The sequence below is a fragment of the Dipodomys ordii genome, unplaced genomic scaffold (assembly GCF_000151885.1).
Source record: "Dipodomys ordii isolate 6190 unplaced genomic scaffold, Dord_2.0 Scaffold83, whole genome shotgun sequence".
NCBI classification, from domain to species: Eukaryota; Metazoa; Chordata; class Mammalia; order Rodentia; family Heteromyidae; genus Dipodomys; species Dipodomys ordii.
Genome location: NW_012267299.1, coordinates 342,762 through 359,355, shown reverse-complemented (window position 1 = coordinate 359,355; position 16,594 = coordinate 342,762). Strand labels below are relative to the sequence as shown.

The 16,594-nt window shown below is 49.5% G+C and overlaps 1 protein-coding gene across 3 annotated transcripts; it reads right to left on the bottom strand.

Moving 5' to 3' along the window:
- Nucleotides 1–5,079: 5,079 nt before the first annotated feature.
- Tmem171 (transmembrane protein 171) lies at nucleotides 5,080–16,349 on the bottom strand. Of its 3 annotated transcripts, none has more exons than XM_013025223.1 (4): nucleotides 16,262–16,349; nucleotides 12,607–13,322; nucleotides 8,402–8,543; nucleotides 5,080–5,366 (listed from the first exon to the last, which is right to left on the bottom strand). In XM_013025223.1, the coding sequence occupies exons 2-4, from the start codon at nucleotides 13,247–13,249 to the stop codon at nucleotides 5,168–5,170; spliced, it is 984 nt and encodes a 327-aa protein (XP_012880677.1). In that variant the 5' UTR covers nucleotides 13,250–13,322; nucleotides 16,262–16,349; the 3' UTR covers nucleotides 5,080–5,167. The 3 variants fall into 3 exon arrangements, with proteins under 3 accessions (XP_012880677.1, XP_012880675.1, XP_012880676.1); XM_013025221.1 differs by lacking the exon at nucleotides 16,262–16,349 and adding an exon at nucleotides 16,081–16,138; XM_013025222.1 differs by lacking the exon at nucleotides 16,262–16,349 and adding an exon at nucleotides 16,081–16,138 and having other exon boundaries at nucleotides 5,080–5,363.
- Nucleotides 16,350–16,594: the final 245 nt, after the last annotated feature.

Sequence of the window (16,594 nt, the reverse complement as noted above, 5' to 3'; positions counted from 1 at the left end):
AATTGCCTGCCCAATTACATCGCTTCTGGTTCATCTCACAGCCTCACCTTGAACTGGAAGTTTCCCTTGAAGCCGGTGTGTACTGCCCCTCACTTTTCCAGTGCCCTTCATCCCATCCAAAGCTAGCAGTCCATTGTGAAGAGGGGAGAAGGCCCTGGCAGGTGTTGGATTCTTAATCTCGAGCCAAATGGCAAGATGGAACAGGGCAGTTACCTGCCACTGCTGCATACCCAGTGCTGAGGTCCCTGTCCTGTGCACACTAGTGGGGACAGGCTGGCTCTGGGCAGGTGTGGCAGCCAGGCACTTTCACAGCTAGTATCTTTCCTGATATCTTTTGCAGGGTGGCAGGAGGAAGTGACAGACAGTGAGTCCTATGCTCTGCCCACATAGTGCAGGGGTCATTGACTGCCACACAGGGCAGAGTGTGAGTCACTCTGCCACCCTGAGTGGGAAGAACAGAGTCCCCTAGCCAAAGGAAGGCTTTCTGGGAGGCAACAGCCCTTCCTTGGGCAGGATGTGAGATACCAGCCAGATATTGAGTTTCAGAAAGAGCCAGGCCCTGCAGTGGCCTGGTGTCTCCACTGTCTTCTCTGTAGTACTGGATCCTCTGTTCAGTTTCCCAGAAAAAAAAAAAGCCTCCCCCCTCAAAAAAAAAAAAAAAAAACAACTCCTAAAGAGTAAGCAGGAGGGCCTGGGAAGGTGGCTCAGAGGTAGAGCACTTGCCTTGCATGCCTGAGGCCCTGGGTTCGATTCTTCAGCACCACATAAGCAAAAAGAAAAAAGCCGGAAGTGGCACTGTGGCTCAAGTGGTAGAGTGCTAGCCTTGAGCTGAAGAGCTGAGGGATAGTGCCCAGGCCTAGAGTTCAGGCCCCACGACCAGACCAAAAACAAACAAAAAAAAAGAGTAAGCAGGATTCACTGGCTAATAGATGACCCCGTCCAGCTAAGGCAAGGCTTTGTGTTTGGTTTTACCTGCTGATCCAGTTGTTTGTGTTGTTTTGTTTTAATCCTCATTCAAATCTCCTTTGTTGTTTGTTTTTCAGTACTAGAGATGGAACCCTGGATCTCACATTTGCTAGGCAAGCTCTCTATAACTTGAGCCACACCCCAGCTCTTCTGTTGGTATTTTATTTTTGTGACAGTGTCTTGCTCACCTTGTCTGGTATGGCCTCCAACTCCAATGTGCAATTCTCCAGTAGTTGAGCCACCACTCCTGGCTCTAACAACAGATGCTGGAGGGGATGTGGACAGAAGGGAACCTTACTGCTTTGTTGGTGGGAGTGTAAACTTGTTCAACCACTTTGGAAAGCAGCATGGAGGTTCCTCAAAAGACTCCACATAGAGCTCCCCTATGACCCAGCAATCCCACTTTTGGGCATTTACCCAGATGATCACAAACAAGGCTATACTAAAGCTACCAGCACAATTATGTTTATCAAGAAAAATTATATATATATATATATGTAGATAGATATATACACACACATACACACATACACACACAATAAAGAATTTTTTTAACTAATAAGGTTTCTTTGGTATTTCTTGATAAAGAAATAGTGTCCTGTGAGGAGCTGGCATAGGACAACCTTGAAGGTTCACCCCCCTGCCCAGCTTCCGGCCCTTCCACACGCAGGGCAGTCAGGGACAATACAGGCCAGTTAGGTGACTGCCCATCCATGGCTCCCTACTGCCACCTCCTTCCCCACCTCACCCCACAGGCCAGCACTCCTGCCTGGCTAAGGTCACTGCACTGGGCCAGACAGATGGCAAGCAGTCATGTGCTGCCTTGCCGGAATTTCCCCTACAGAGCATTCCTTATTAGGAAAAGCTGCATCCGGGTCCTCCACTGTGTTCCTGGACTGGAGGCAGCATGCATGATACTCCCAAGAATCCCAGGTATGCAGGATCCAGGAGGGCCCTGAGGCCAGCCATGCATGGCTCCCCTGGAGGCTGCACTGGGCCCATCACCCCCATGTGAGCTTCCTGCCTAAGCTTCCCTTTGCAGACCAGCCCTACCAGAAGCCCACAGAGCAGGGCTTCCCACTCCAGCACACAGCCAATAGAATCCTGCCACCTTGATTCACCAGGGACCAGATGGTTTCCATGCTGTTTAGCACTTGCATGTGGACCCAAGGCATATTTGCCTCCATCAATAGGCATCATCTATATGCGCACAGGGCCCCACTCAACCTCTTCCAGAACAAAGAGCCACACTTTAAGAACCCAGCCCAGTGGCTGGGAATGTGACTTAGTGGTAGAGTGTTGCCTAACATGCATAAAACCCTGGGTTCGATTCCTCAGTATCACATAAACAGAAAAAGCTGGAAGTGGTGATGTGGCTCACATGGCAGAGTGCTAGCCTTGAGCAAAAGAAGCTCAGGGACAGTGCCTAGACCCTGAGTTCAAGCCCAAGGACTGGCAAAAGCCAAAAACAAAAACCCAGCTCAAGATACATGCCCCCCCAAAAAAAATCCAGAAGTAGAAGCATTGAGAGGAGAAGGCAGGTGACAGGAATCTGGCTGTGTCCCTGCTGTCCTGGAACTCTCTGCATGGTCTTGGTCAGGGCTGCATGGAAAGCTGGGACAGCGGACTGAAGGAAGCTCCCATCAATGCGGCCAGCTGTGAACCCAGTCTTCCCCCGAAAGCCCCTCCACACCATCTGGGACATGGGAACGGGATAGGGTCTGATTGCTTAATGAGCACGGGTTTTTATTTTAAGGAATTAAATACAGGTGATAGTACAATATTGTAAAGGTACAAAGTGCTACTGAATGGTTTGCTTTAAAATTGTTCATTTGAGGCTGGTGGAGTAGCTTAGTAGTAGAGTATTTGCCTAGTGTGCATAAGACCCTGGGTTCAACGCCAGCACCACGCATACACACACACGCAAACACACACACACACACACACACACACACACACGGATGCACACATGCAGTAAAATTTTTGTGCTCATTTCACCTTGATGAAAAAAAGGAAGGTTAATGCATCTGAAATGAGTGTGTATCCTCTCAAAGAACACATCTTCCTGCGACTATGTAACCACTTCAGCTCTGTCACCTGGCATTCGTCCCATACTCAGGGTCCCTGTCATTGTTGGAAGATTTTATAGACCCTGGCTTAGTTCTCCAGTTAGCAGAAGACTTCAAAGGCTGAGGTGGCAAAACAGACTTCTCTAACCAGAAGATCAGGCTCCCTCCCGGTCATTTGTCAAAGCTTGCTTGAGTTTCATATATAAAAGAAAGATACCAAGGCCTGGGAAGGTGGTTCAGTGTTGGAGTGTTTGCCTCGCATGCATGAGGCCCTGGGTTCGATTCCTCAGCACCACATAAGCAGAAAAAGCCCGAAGTGGTGCTGTGGCTCAAGGGGTAGAGTGCTAGCCTTGAGCTGAAGAGCTGAGGGACAGTGCACAGGCCCAGAGTTCAAGCCCCATGACCACCAAAAAATAAAAAACAAAATAGGAGAAAAGTAAGATACCCAGTTTACAAACCCCAATCTTGAGTCATTAAAAACATTCTCAATTATAGGTGAAAATTCATAGCTATTCAGATGTAATACTACCTAGAAGTTTCAGCTGGGTCATTTTGAACAAATAGCAATGGTGATAATACACCCTCTGTTCCAATGTGAGAACGTGAATAATTAACCTTCCAGGAGGGGGCGGGGGAAAGAGCCAAATTTTAAGAGCAATTCAATCCAATAAATGTCCAATGTAAAAGTAGATCAGGTCTGCTGATCATTGTGATGGTGATTCAGCAATGGCTTTAGGAAAACCATGGCAGCATTAACACCCTTGAAGCATGCGAGGGCTGGAGGACGCTGACATTTGTGGGGATTGTGGTTTACAGAAATGTTTACAGAAATGTTGACTTTTTTTTTTTGCTACATCTAATTTTGTTACCAAAAAAAATATCCAAGTGTGTACAGATTTTATGTTCTGAAAGTCAGCTTCGCTGAGATAGAAAAACCCATCATCAGGTCATTATTTCTTAAGGATTCATTCCACCTAGAAGGAAACCTCCTGCGCATGAAGGGGAAGGCTCAGACATGTGGTGCCCATGCTTTACTAAGCAGAGTGGCAAACTTTGCCGGGTCTTGCCAGGGGACTTCAGCTGATGAAGAAGGCCAACTTTTACGGGGCACTGGAGGTGGGTGAGGTCCATGTCACTGCTCCCAAGTAAGGGCTTAAAGGGACAAATAATAGGAAAATTAGGAGAATAATCTGTGTCCAACACAGGAGACAAAGCAGCAGGCTAATGATTAACAACTGCATGTGGCTGGCCTCTGACAGTACAGGGTGGTGATAGGACCTGGCTTTCAGAAACCAGCCAGGCGGGTTCAAAACCCAACCTCAGCATTAGCAAGTTGCATGACCTTGAAGAAGTCAGTTCACTCCTCTGAGCCATGTTTGTTTGTTTGTTTGTCTTTAATAAGCCAATTTAATCAAGATTCCATCTATCATCAGCTACTGGTGGCTCACACCTTGAATCCTAACAAATCAGGAAGCTGAGATTTGAGGATCATGGTTCGAAGCCAACCCAGGCTGTGAGACTATGAAACTCTTTTTTGGGGGGGATCCAGTCGTGAGGCCTGAACTCAGGGCCTGGGCGCTGTCCCTCAGCTCTTCAGCTCAAGGCTAGCGCTCTACCACTTGAGCCATAGTGCCACTTCCGGCTTTTTTCTTTTTGCTTATGTGGTGCTGAGGAATCGAACCCAGGGCCTCAGGCATGCAAGGCAAGCGCTCTACCACTGAGCTACCTTCCCAGCCCAGAGACTATGAAACTCCTATCTTCAATTAGTCACCTGAAAATCAGAAGTGGAGCTGTGGCTCAAAGTGGTAAAGTACTAGCCTTGAGCAAAAAAGCTCAGAAACAGTGCCCAGGCCCTCTGTTAAAGTCCCACAACTGACAATGAACAACAACAAAAAAAAAAAATTGGCCTCCCTCCCACACTTTCAGTGCTAAAGGGGTAACTGGGACTGGAAAGCACCATGCTTCTCCGACACCAACAGCTGCAGTCTAACCAGACACCCCTTGCTGCTATCCATGCTGACCAGGAAAACAATGACCCAGCCAATGCTGTTGCATTTTTTTATTTAAAAAAACACACAAACAAAACAGTGATCAGTTATATATATATACAAAATTACACAGGTTCCCACAGTTCATGGCGGAAAAGGCTCAGAAGATGGGGCTAAGGAGGGGGGCGTGGGGTTTTCTTTCTCTTCATATCTAGGGGGTGAGTCCAAGGAGAGGTGTGAAGGGGGTGTGACCTCAGAGAGTGTGTTAGTCCCAGAAATGGTGTACACGGCTTCCCGCCCTCCTGCAGAGACTGCACCCTCGCTCTCAGGAGTTGGGGTCCTGCTGAAAAGAAGAGGGTTCATGAAGGGAGTGACAAAAACAGCTGCACCCTGAAGTACCAGGTTGTGTCAAATGTTCACTTACACTCTTCGAAGCACCCCAAAGTCCTACGGAGTCATGTCTCCCACCTGGTGCTTTTTATAGCTCTGTTTGGGCTTCTTACCCCGCACTTTCCTAACAGCTGATAGTAACCATAAGATAGCCTCGCTTCTGTGGTCACTGCCCTGAAAAGGCTCAGAGTACAAAGGGTCATGTGCCATCCGAAGGCAAAATGCACACACGCATACACATGTACATACGCACACATGAATGCGCACACATGCTTGCCCACACGTTCATGGTGCATACACATGCATATACATGTGTGTGCACATATGTGGACACACTGCTGCACACATACATGCATGAATACACACACTGATACACACGCACACTTGCTGTCCTCTGCCACTTTTGTCTTCTGAATCAGCTAATACGAGATGGACAAACATACACAAAAAGCAAAATGAAAGCAGCAGGGCGCTGGTGGCTCATACCTATAATTCTAGCTACTTAGGAGGCTGAGATCTGCGGACTTCATTCAGAGTCAGCCTGAGCTGAAAAGTCCATGAGACTCTTAACTCCAATGAACCATCGGAAACCAGGAAGTGGCCCTGTGGCTCAAAGTGGAAGAGCACTAGCTTAGAGCAAAAGAGCTCAGGGACAACACTCAGGCCCTGAGTTCAAGCCCCACAGCTGACGGAAGAAAGGAAGGAGGGAAGGAGGGAGGGAGGAAGGAAGGAAGGAAGGAAGGAGGGAAGGAGGGAGGGAGAAAGGAAGGAAGGAAGGAGAGAAGAGAAGAGAAGAGAAGCAATCCCAAAACTTTCCAGGAAGCAGGAAGGCATGCTTGGCCACTGTTGTGGCTCTGAGAACTGCCAGCATCTGAACCCCACTCCCACTCCGCTGTTCCCCAGCTGGCTGGCCCCGTGCACCTTACTTAGCCTTTCAGAGCCTCAGTTTCCTCATCTGTTTCTCCCAGAGTGTGAAGGATTGATTCCTGTCTCATTTTCCCAGGTCAAGCAAGACACCAGTTGCATACAAACAGGCTTGACCACATGCCTGTCGGCAGGCAGGTTATTCCAACCTAGGCCTGGACAAGGATAGAGCCTTGGTTGGTCCCCAGGAGACCAGAGCCCATTTTTATTTTCTGCTTCCTTGTTAGGGCCTATATAAGCCCACTTCAAATCCAGTCCCTCGAACAACCTCCAAACATGTGGGAAGGTCTGTGTATCTTGCTGGCAATAAATAGTCCTAGCTTGTTGACAATGGAGTCTGGCCTATTTCTTTTCCATTCTTCTCCACTTTCCTAAGAGAGTGGCTTTGCAAATCACAGAACACAATGTAACAAAAGCCAGACCCTGGGCACAAACATTGATGGATTTGTAGGGACAACCTTGATTGATTTGTAGGGACGGGGGAATTTTGTCATTGGAGAGGGGGGAAAAAACATCATTGTTTCACCTTCCCAAATGCCCGGCCCTAACCCCATCCTTTCTCCACACTGGGCAAGGCCTCTGCTCCCTTCCTACTGACAAACTGCACAAGCTCCACCCTTGCGGCCACCATTTTCCCTCTCATCAGATAACCTGGCCCCCTACTTTTGTGGGAAAAGGGTCTCTACATCGCTTCACCCTCTCCAACACCTTGAGGAAAGGCGTGTGTGCTGCTCCCTCTCCAGACGTGCCCTGCGGCTCTACCTGGGTGGTGGGCATGAGGGGGTGCTGGCCTCCCCAGGGGGCGCCCTCCAGTGGAGAACAGGAGCCATGAGCCTTGCACACTGGCAGCAAGGTAAGAAGACAGCACCGAGCTCCAGCCCTAATTCTCACCTCATCAGCCTTGGAACTTGCACGCGCTGCCCAGGTCCCACACACCCTTCCCCACTTTATGCCCCTGCTCTCAAAACTGCACACATCTCTCGGTCTGGAAAGCAGAGCTCACTGGGGCCTTCCACCTTCCCACCTTGCCCCTAGACATTTCCCAACAGTCCTTTCTTCCCAGCCTACTACCAGGTTTCCCCATTGTCTATTGCCCCACTCCCTAAGGGAAGAGGCCTGTAAAAGTCCTTGCCTGGCCCTTTCCAGACTTCTGCTGGATGCCTGCTGCTCTCACGGAGTGTTTCAGGGTCTGCCCTCCTCCTGGTTTTAGAAACTTCACACCTCCATCTCCAGCACTTCCCGTCTCCTCCCCACCTCTCCCCCCTTCACACACCCCCACCCCCATCCTCACACCCCCCCCCAGCCTCTTCCTAGCCCTATCCAGTATCAGTCTACCTCAAGTCTGCGCTCACTCTTCCACCTGGCCTCTCAGGGGAGGGGGCTCCCCTGTCACTCACTCTGGGATCATCCTCTCCCCTGCTCTTACTCACTGCCAGCCTCCTGCCCATCCCCTCCCATGGCACCGTGGTCCTGAGTGGGCCTCAGCCCCTCAGCCTTCATTGCAGGGTGAGGTGTAGCCCTCATGTCTCTCTTCAATCCACTCTGAGGAGGCTGAGGCCCAGGAAAAGCTGAACATGGAGAGAGGGCTGGGCTAGGCCAGGTCCTCTGCAGGCTGCTTGCACCCATCAGCCAAGTACCTCTGTTAGCGTACTGAAACCCTTCTGTACCTGTGGTGGGATCCCCCTGGGGCCGGGGACTGTCAACAATCTGTAGCAGTGAAAGTAAAGCCTAACAGAGCATGGGCCTCTCAGCCCTTGTGTGGACATGGGGGTGGAGGGAGGGGGGGGGGACAACTCAGTGTAGTAGATGGGGGATGGGCTGTTAGACACTGAATGGCTACCCCTGCTAGGAGCACCAAAGATGTCAGAGAAGGCTTGATACTAACCCTGTCATCGATTATACCTTAGGAGTTCCTGACAGCCCTTGAAAGCTTGTGTTAATGTCAACTAATTCTGACACAACCTCAGATACACAGCCCATGAACATTTACGTCTATGCCACAGCTTAGAGCTAAATTGGCCTGGATTCAGCCCTAGGCCTGGGAAGTTCACAAGCAAGTCTTACCTATGGTGAAAAAGACTGTAATATGGAGGTGGATTTTCAGAAGGAAGCACGCTGTGGGCCTCAAGACTTCGAGTTCCAGCAGAAACTGAAGACTCAGGAAAGTAAGGTGGTGGAGGGGGTGGGAATAGGATCACTGAGTCACCTGAGGAAACACAATATTTGGTTAAAAGCAAATTAGCAAGAGCAAAATACATGAGTTCTATATCTGGCCTTCTAGAGACAGTAAAAGGTCAAAATAGTTGTTATTCACTCCAGAAGTAAAAATAGGCCTATTAAGTCCATGTAAGGTAGCTCATGTCTCTAATTCCAGTTACTCAGGAGGTAGAGTAGGAGGATCAAGGTCCAAGGTTAGCTGGGGCAAAAGCTCCAGACTCTATCTCAAAAACAAAAAGTCAAAAGCTGAGAGTAGGTAAGGTATTGCTCAAGTACTAGATTGCTTGCCAAACAAGCACAAAGCCCTAAGCAAAATCCCCCAATATTATCAAAAAGGTAATAATGTTATATATAAAGTAGGACAGGCTACCAGGAACTGGGGAGAGGAAGGGTACAAAGTTTCTGATTGGAATATAAAAAGTTTTAGAAAGTGATAGTGATGATAATTATACAAAGCTGTGAATGTACTTAAGCCCCCAGAGTGTACATTTAAAGGTAGTTGACGGGGCTGGGAATGTGGCTTAGTGGTAGGGTGCTTGTCTAGCATGCATAAAGCCCTGAGTTCAATTCCTCAGTACCACATTAACAGAAAAAGCTGGAAGTGGTGCTCTGGCTCAAGTGGTAGAGCACTAGCCTTGAGCACAGAGAGGCTCAGGGACAGAGCCCAGGCCCTGAGTTCAAACCCCAGAACCGACAAAACAAAATACAACAACAACAACAACAACAACAAAGGTAGTTGGCATAGTAAGTTATGGTCAGGCATTGGTGGCTCATGCCTGTAATCAATCTTAGCCACTCAGGATGCTGAGATCTGAGGATTGAGTTCAAAGCCAAGCCAAGCATGAAAGTCTGTGAGACTCTTATCCCAATTAACTACTTTAAAAGGCTACAGGCTGTGTGCCAGTGGCTCATGCCTGTAATCCTACTCAGGAGGCTGAGGTCTGAGGATCATGGTTCGAAGCCAGCATAGACAGGAAAGTCTGTGAAATTCTTATCTTCAATTAATCACAGAAAAAGCCAGAAGTGGTGCTATGGTTCAAGTGGTAGAGTACTAGCCTCAAGCAAAAGGAGCTCAGGGACAGCACTCAGGGCCAGAGTTCAAGCCTCAGGACCGGCAAAAACAAACAAACAACAACAACAACAACAACAAAGAGGTGGAAGTGAGGCTCAGGTGGTAGAATGCTAGCCTTGCATGAAAAAGCTAAGGAGCAATGACTAGGCCCCGAGTTCAAGCCCTAGTACTAGAACAAAACAACAACAACAACAACAAAAACCAAAGTAAGTTATGTTACAGTTATGTTACCATGATTTAAAATATATATATATATTTATTTATATTTACTATCTTTAAGTAGTTGTACAAAGGAACTGTCATTCACGCAATGCAATAAATGTCACCCCTTTCAACATTGTCACCTGCCCCTTCCCTTACTTAATTTTAAGTTATGTATTGAATTTTTTGCAATTTAACAAAGCAGTTTATGTGATAAAATGTATTTTGATCTGTGTTTTTTTATTCTTTTTGTTGGTCAAAGGACTTGAACTCTGGGCCTGGGTGCTGTCCCTCAGCTCTTCCAGTTTTCTGGGTTTTGGGGGGGTTTTTTGTTTTTGAGATAAGAGTTTCATGGACTTCCCTGCCTGGGCTGACTTTGAACCGCAGTCCTCAGATCTCAGCCTCCTAAATAGCTAGGATTACAGGCGTGAGCCGCTGGTGCCCGGGGATCTGTGTGTGTGTGTGTGTGTGTGTGTGTGTGTTAAGTGAGTCTTTATTTCTAAGTCCAGAGCCTCCAGCATTGCAGTATGCATGCGGCCTCTTCCCAGCAAGTCTGAGCCAAAGCATGTCTGTGAGGCCTTTACAAACTAGTTCCCTCGCCTGCCCAGGGATGAGGACTGCTCACGGAGTTCTGGATGCGGGGTGGAGCCCAGTGTGCCCTGCTATCTCTGTGTGGCTCTGGCATCAGGGGCCAGGGAAGTCAGACAGTTTGCTCAGGGTCATGCCAGGTTGGTCATTGGCAAATGACTTTTAACATCTCTGCACCAATCTCCTCTCTTCAAGGAAGTCAAGTTCTCCTCTGCCTTTATTTTTTCCTACATTATCATTTGGTGTCACCATCTTACCAGAGGCCTTCCTTGGACCTCCAATAGTGGTCCAGCCACCTGTCTAGAATGTTCTGGGAAATTCCCATGATGCAGTGCACTGGGATTCCAAGATGTGGGTCTGGTCCCTAGTTTCTCCTTCTCAAAACACAGGGATATAGTCTACAACACGCAATAGCTGCAGAAATCAAGTACCAACCTCTTTGAGTTTGGTCTCTGTCTGTGCAGCTTGGATGAAATTTTGGAGAACACAGTCATGGAGAGAGCATGGCTTCTCTTGTGTGTTCAGGAGCTCAACACTTTCCTTGGTAGTTGGTTGTGTATGTGTGTGTGTGTGTATTTTATATGTGCCAGTACTAAGGCTTAAACTCAGGATCTGGGGATTTTGTGGTTAATGGGAGATAAGAGTCTCCAGGACTTTGCTGCCCTGGCTGGCTTCAAACTGTGATCTTTGGCTCTCAGCCTCCTGAGCAGCTAGGATTACAGATATGAGACACTGGTGCTGGGCAACAGTTGACTTTGGTTGACTTAGACCTATGTGCCTGGGGAGGGCTGCTGAGTGAGGGGGAGGGGGCAGGATGGACTCGGCCTGCACACTGGTATAAAGGATGCTGGGGACTTGCTCTTGCGCCCCGGTGTAAGTCATTGATGTTCTAGTGCTTCCAAGTCCTCACCTCTGACATAGAGATAAGAAGTCAGTCTCAGGGGGTTGTTGTAGGTGTGGCTGAACTGACCTCAGCAGGTGCTTTAATATATATGTTAAGGTATTCAGGTGAGTGTTTGGTACAGGAATTGACCTTTGGAAGTATTAGCTATCAAATACATGATTAGTATTTGCATTGTGGCCAAACTGGCACAGGAATACCTGTAAAGCCATCCACCCCACCCCCACCTCCCACCCTGCAAAGGCCGTTCCTGATAAGGTCGGCATCTTGTCTGGTCCCTTCCCTCCATCTGTAGTCAGTCAACACTGACTACAGAAGAAGGCCCCTGACAGGAAAAGATGTCACTTATCACATTCCTTCCCGTGGACCCTCTGCGGCCCTTGCTCTGATGTCCTCTACTTAGCCCTCCTATGCCAAGACTGCTGTGGCTTCAGAACTTCAACCTTTCAAAAAGAGGAGACTGGGAATAAGAGGGGCCAGGGGAGGATTTGCAAAAGAGCAGCGATGGGTTTTTCCTTGGTTGCGTGACACCAAGGTCAGAGGTAAGGATGCTGCTATGAGGGCAGTTGATTCTGGGAAAGGATCCGCTACCTCTTCTGCAAACTCAGGGGTCCCAAGAGGAATTTTAGGCATTCCACGGGGGGGGGGGGAGAACATTGTCATATTTTGCCTCCGTCTGGAGAACTTTGTCCCCTGGAGAAGGTTCCAAAAATGAAGAGCAATGCAGAAAGCAGCACAGAGCTCCTGAGAGCTCTGCAGTCCACAGACATGGGACAGGCTTAGACTCCTATAATGTTCATCCTAGAAATGATCTCACATCTCTGCATGCATCTGGAGGTGGAGGAAGGAATGATGAATGGCTTATAAAGAAAGCCTGTCAGCAACAGGGGAGGGAGACTCCCCCCTCTGTCACACACACACACACACACACACACACACACACACACACACCCCTGAAGGGCTACACAGTTTCAGTGTGAAGCTAGTGACCATCTCCATGGCGGTCCTCTGGGTTCTCCTCACTTTCCTCTGTGACTTCAGTCAAGGTCACCACTGAATGTTTCTATTGCAGAGTCTAGCTGCTGAGAGGAAATGATGCTTGCCAGGATTCCCACAGGTGGACTACAGAGGAGGCACTGTGTTCATGTGCACAGGCCTAAGTGCGTGCACACAGGTGTGTGAGAGGAAGTGAGAAAAACCCAAGTCAGATCAGAGAGCACCCCAGTGAAACCCTCAGGCCAAAGATACTGTCTTTCCCACCAGCAAGCTTGCTCTGGAATGACCACTCACCTACAGTGACCTGGACAGGCTCCGTGTTCTGGGTGTGCCCCTCCTCGCCCTCAGCAGTGTCCTGGTGCATGCTGGAGTTGTTCTTCTTTTTTACGTGGGCAACCACGAAGAAACATAATCCCACCAGCACAATCAAGGGGCCCATGATCTGCAGAGAGAGGAACCCACAGATCGGGGGCTCTGTGTCCGCAGTGTCTGTCTCATTCAGGGATTCCTGTACCCAGTCTGAGCCACATCCAGGGACCCAGATGCCCAGAATGCTGATAAGCATGCCGCTCGTCAAGAAGAGAAAACCAAAGATGAGGCACTGGGCAAACTGGCGGCTCTCTCCACAGATGAAGGCTTGATCATTGTCTGCCTGATTGCTGCCTGGCTGTCGCCCGTCCCGGAGCTGAAGTCTTGCCCGAGAGCGGGCCAGGATTACAGCCCCAAGCCCAATCACTGCGCACGAAGGCCCAGCTACCTTCAGCACCAGGCTGCAGTCTGGGATGGGTTTGTATTGGCATGCTTGGTACCCAAAGATGGACAGCAGAACTCCCACACACAGAAGGACGGCCCCGAAGACAAAAAGGAAGAAAATGAGCTTGGTGACATGCCCATCCCGATGGTCCCCATCTGGTTCAGCAGCTGCTACAGAAGACATGGCCAGAAAAGGCCTCTTCCTTCCCCGAGGTGAGGCGAGGCGTGTTTCCTGTCCTCCGACTGTTTTTTGAGCTCTGCAAACATGAAGGAATGTGGAATTAAAGTAGGGCCAGACACTCCTGACCAGCTCAGTTCTTTTGCTGGCCGGCTCAGAAATCTCCACTGGAGGCTGAGGTCACGGCAGGTAGGACCTTAGACAGCAGACACAGTGCAGAACAATGCATTGGTTTATGAGTCAGAAGAACTGGCGTTCACAAACTCCTCCTTGTGAAATGTTATGAAGACATTCCCCCCCAAAAGAGGGAAGGCAGTAACTTTGCATCTGAGATAAGAGTATCCTATAAAAAAGAAAATAACTGGGCGTGGTATTTCCTGTTTGAGACTTACAAACTCACTTCCTCAAGCAGAAAATAATAGCGCATGAGGGAAGAGCCATAGGGGCTCTGATTTCCAGATGCCCAGTAGTTGACCACTGTAGCTCCGGGCATTTCCACATTGATTTTTTTTTTCTCTATAACTAACTTTCCACTTGCTGTTTTGGACTTGGGCAACTTTCCATCCCATGCTTTATTCTAGCGCTACCACGACAGACGACCCAAGTTCAGCAGTTTTCACAAAGTCAGCAGGTGTGAGAACTTTTACATTAATTCTGTCAAAACCTGGATCTTGAGGAGCCAGGCGCTGGTGACTCACACCTGTAATGCTAGATATGAGGGAGGTTGACATTTGAGGAGCAAGGTTCAAAGCCAGCCCAGGAAAGTCCTTGAGACTCTTAGCTCCAATTAACCAGCAAAAAGCTGAAAGTGGAGGGGTGGGTCAAGTGATAGAGTGATAGCTTTGATCAAAAAAGCTAAGGGGGGGGCTGGGAAGGTGGCTCAGTGGTAGAGCGCTTGCCTTGCATGCCTGAGGCCCTGGGTTCGATTCCCCAGCACCACATAAGAAAAAAGCCAGAAGTAGCACTGTGATCAAGTGGTAGAGCGCTAGCCTTGAGCTGAAGAGCTGAGGGACAGCGCCCAGGCCCAGAGTTCAGGTCCCATGACCAGACCCTCCCCCCAAAAAGCTAAGGGACCTAAGTGGAAGCCAATGGGAAAGCATCTTCTACAACCCCCACCCCAATCTCCTACTCGGAGGGTATTATATACTAACTACCAAGTAGTCTTCAGAGCCAACTAGCTCATAGTTCATAGAGTCTATCAGCCAGTTATCTTGCCTTTCTCCAATGGATGCAAAAGCCCTTATACAGGTCCTCAAACACAGTCCAAAGCCTATAGAACACTTCCATTTGGGGCTGGGAAGGTGGCTCAGTGGTAGAGCGCTTGCCTTGTATGCATGAGGCCCTGGGTTCGATTCTTCAGCACCACATAAGCAAAAAGAAAAAGCCGAAAGTGGCACTGTGGCTCAAGTGGTAGAGTGCTAGCCTTGAGCTGAAGAGCTGAGGGACAGCGCCCAGGCCCAGAGTTCAGGCCCCACGGACCCAAACAACAACAACAACAACAAGAATACTTCCATCAAAGAAAACCTAAAAATACCTTGTGTCACTCATACCCGTGGTCACATGAAAGAATTCAAGGCTGAGGCTCGTATCCAGGTTTTGATGGCTCATGCCTGTAATCCTAGCTACCTAGGGAGGATAAGATCTGAGGATCTCAATTAGAAGACAACCAAGCAGAAAAGTCCATTGACTCTGACCTCCAATAACTGCAAAAAGCTGGAAGTGGAGCTGTGGCTCGAATGGTAGAAGCTGGCCTTGGGTGGGGGGTGGTGTGGGGGAGTAGGGAGACAAGCAAGAGCCCTGAGTTCAAGGCCTGGTGCTGTCACAAAAAAAAAAAAAAAAGACTAAAAAGGGAGTGGAGTGGGGGTGTGGGGAAACCATGTGGGGTTTTTTTCTGTTCTTTTTGTTGTTGTTGTTTGTTTTGTTTTTTGGGGGTGTGTGTGTGTGTGGTTGTGGGACTTGAACTCTGGGCCTGGGCGCTGTCCCTCAGCTCTTCAGCTCAAGGGTAGCGTTACCACTCGAGCCACAGCTCCACTTCTGGTTTTCTGGTGGTTAACTGGAGATAAGAGTCTCATGGACTTTCCTGGTGGGGCTGGCTTTGAAAGGCAGATCCTCAGATTTCAGACTCCTGATTAGCTAGGATTACAGGTGTGAGCCACCAGTGCACAGCCTAAGTCCAAGGTTCTGTAGGCCAAAACCATCTTGCAAAACCAAAATCAGGAGGAAGGAAGATCAGTTTAGGTAAGGGAAGCAGACATCTGAGGATATACTAGGAAGTACTTTTCCAGGAAAATGCACGATACAATCACAAGGAAGTGGAGGGAAAAAAAGGAAATACAGGACAGAAATAACCATTCATCTCAAACTTCGAAAAACCACGTTGTCTGCGATGCCTTTAAGGCGAGAGAAAGACTTAATGAAAGCATTGCACTAATTTTAAAACAGTTTCTGACTCATATAATCTCCTTGGCTGGTTTCAGAGATAAGGCTGGCTCTTGGCTACAAAGTCCTGTGAGGAACTCATTGTGTTTCTGGTATCTATCTTCCACTCTGTAGTGAGCTAGGGGCTTCCGCTTCATCTTAAGACGAATTCCCAAACACCAAGGAAGTGAATAGAAGCTCAAGCTGGACCTGTAACTGACTTTTCTCTGGACAAGCGTTACAAACATCAGGTAGCTGGAAGGTGGGGGGGGGGGCAAGTTGTGCCTCCACCACCACCCGCAGAGATGGACCCACATTAATTAGATCATTAAAGCGAAAATGTAACACTGAACTCTTCCCCAAACCTATTCCCCTCCCCGCTATTCCTCTTGCTTTTGGCATTTCCAAACCAACAGCACCTCTCCATCTCCGATGCTCTGGCAGAGCCAGGTGAAGGGCGACAAACACCTGCCTGTGGACTTTGGAGGAGCCTTGGGGCGCAGTGGCGGGGTGGCGGGGTTCCCCAGGCGCGCAGGTTCCGCACAGGTCCCTCGGTTCAGCCAAGGCCAACGCCCAGGCCCGGCGGGTCGCGCTGCTTACCTGGTCCGGGTCCTGCTTGCGCCCTCGGGCCGCGCTGCTGTGGCCCGGGGCTGAGCGCGTTCCGTCTCCACTCGCGGCCTCGGCGGTGCCCGACCCACCCCGCTGCGCGTCGAGGCGCGCAGGGCGAGCCGCCTCGGGGTGGGGACAAGGAGGCGGTGCCCGGCGGACGGGCGCAGTGACCTGAGCAGGGCCGGGCAGGGCAGGCCGGCGGGAGCCGGCCGCTTCGGGCTGCCGCTCTTCGGGGGAAGCAGGGCGCGGGAGCCGAGAGCCCGCAGTGGCTGCGGCGGGGGACCCGAGCTGGCGGACTTGGCCGGCTCGGCACGGGTGATCGTG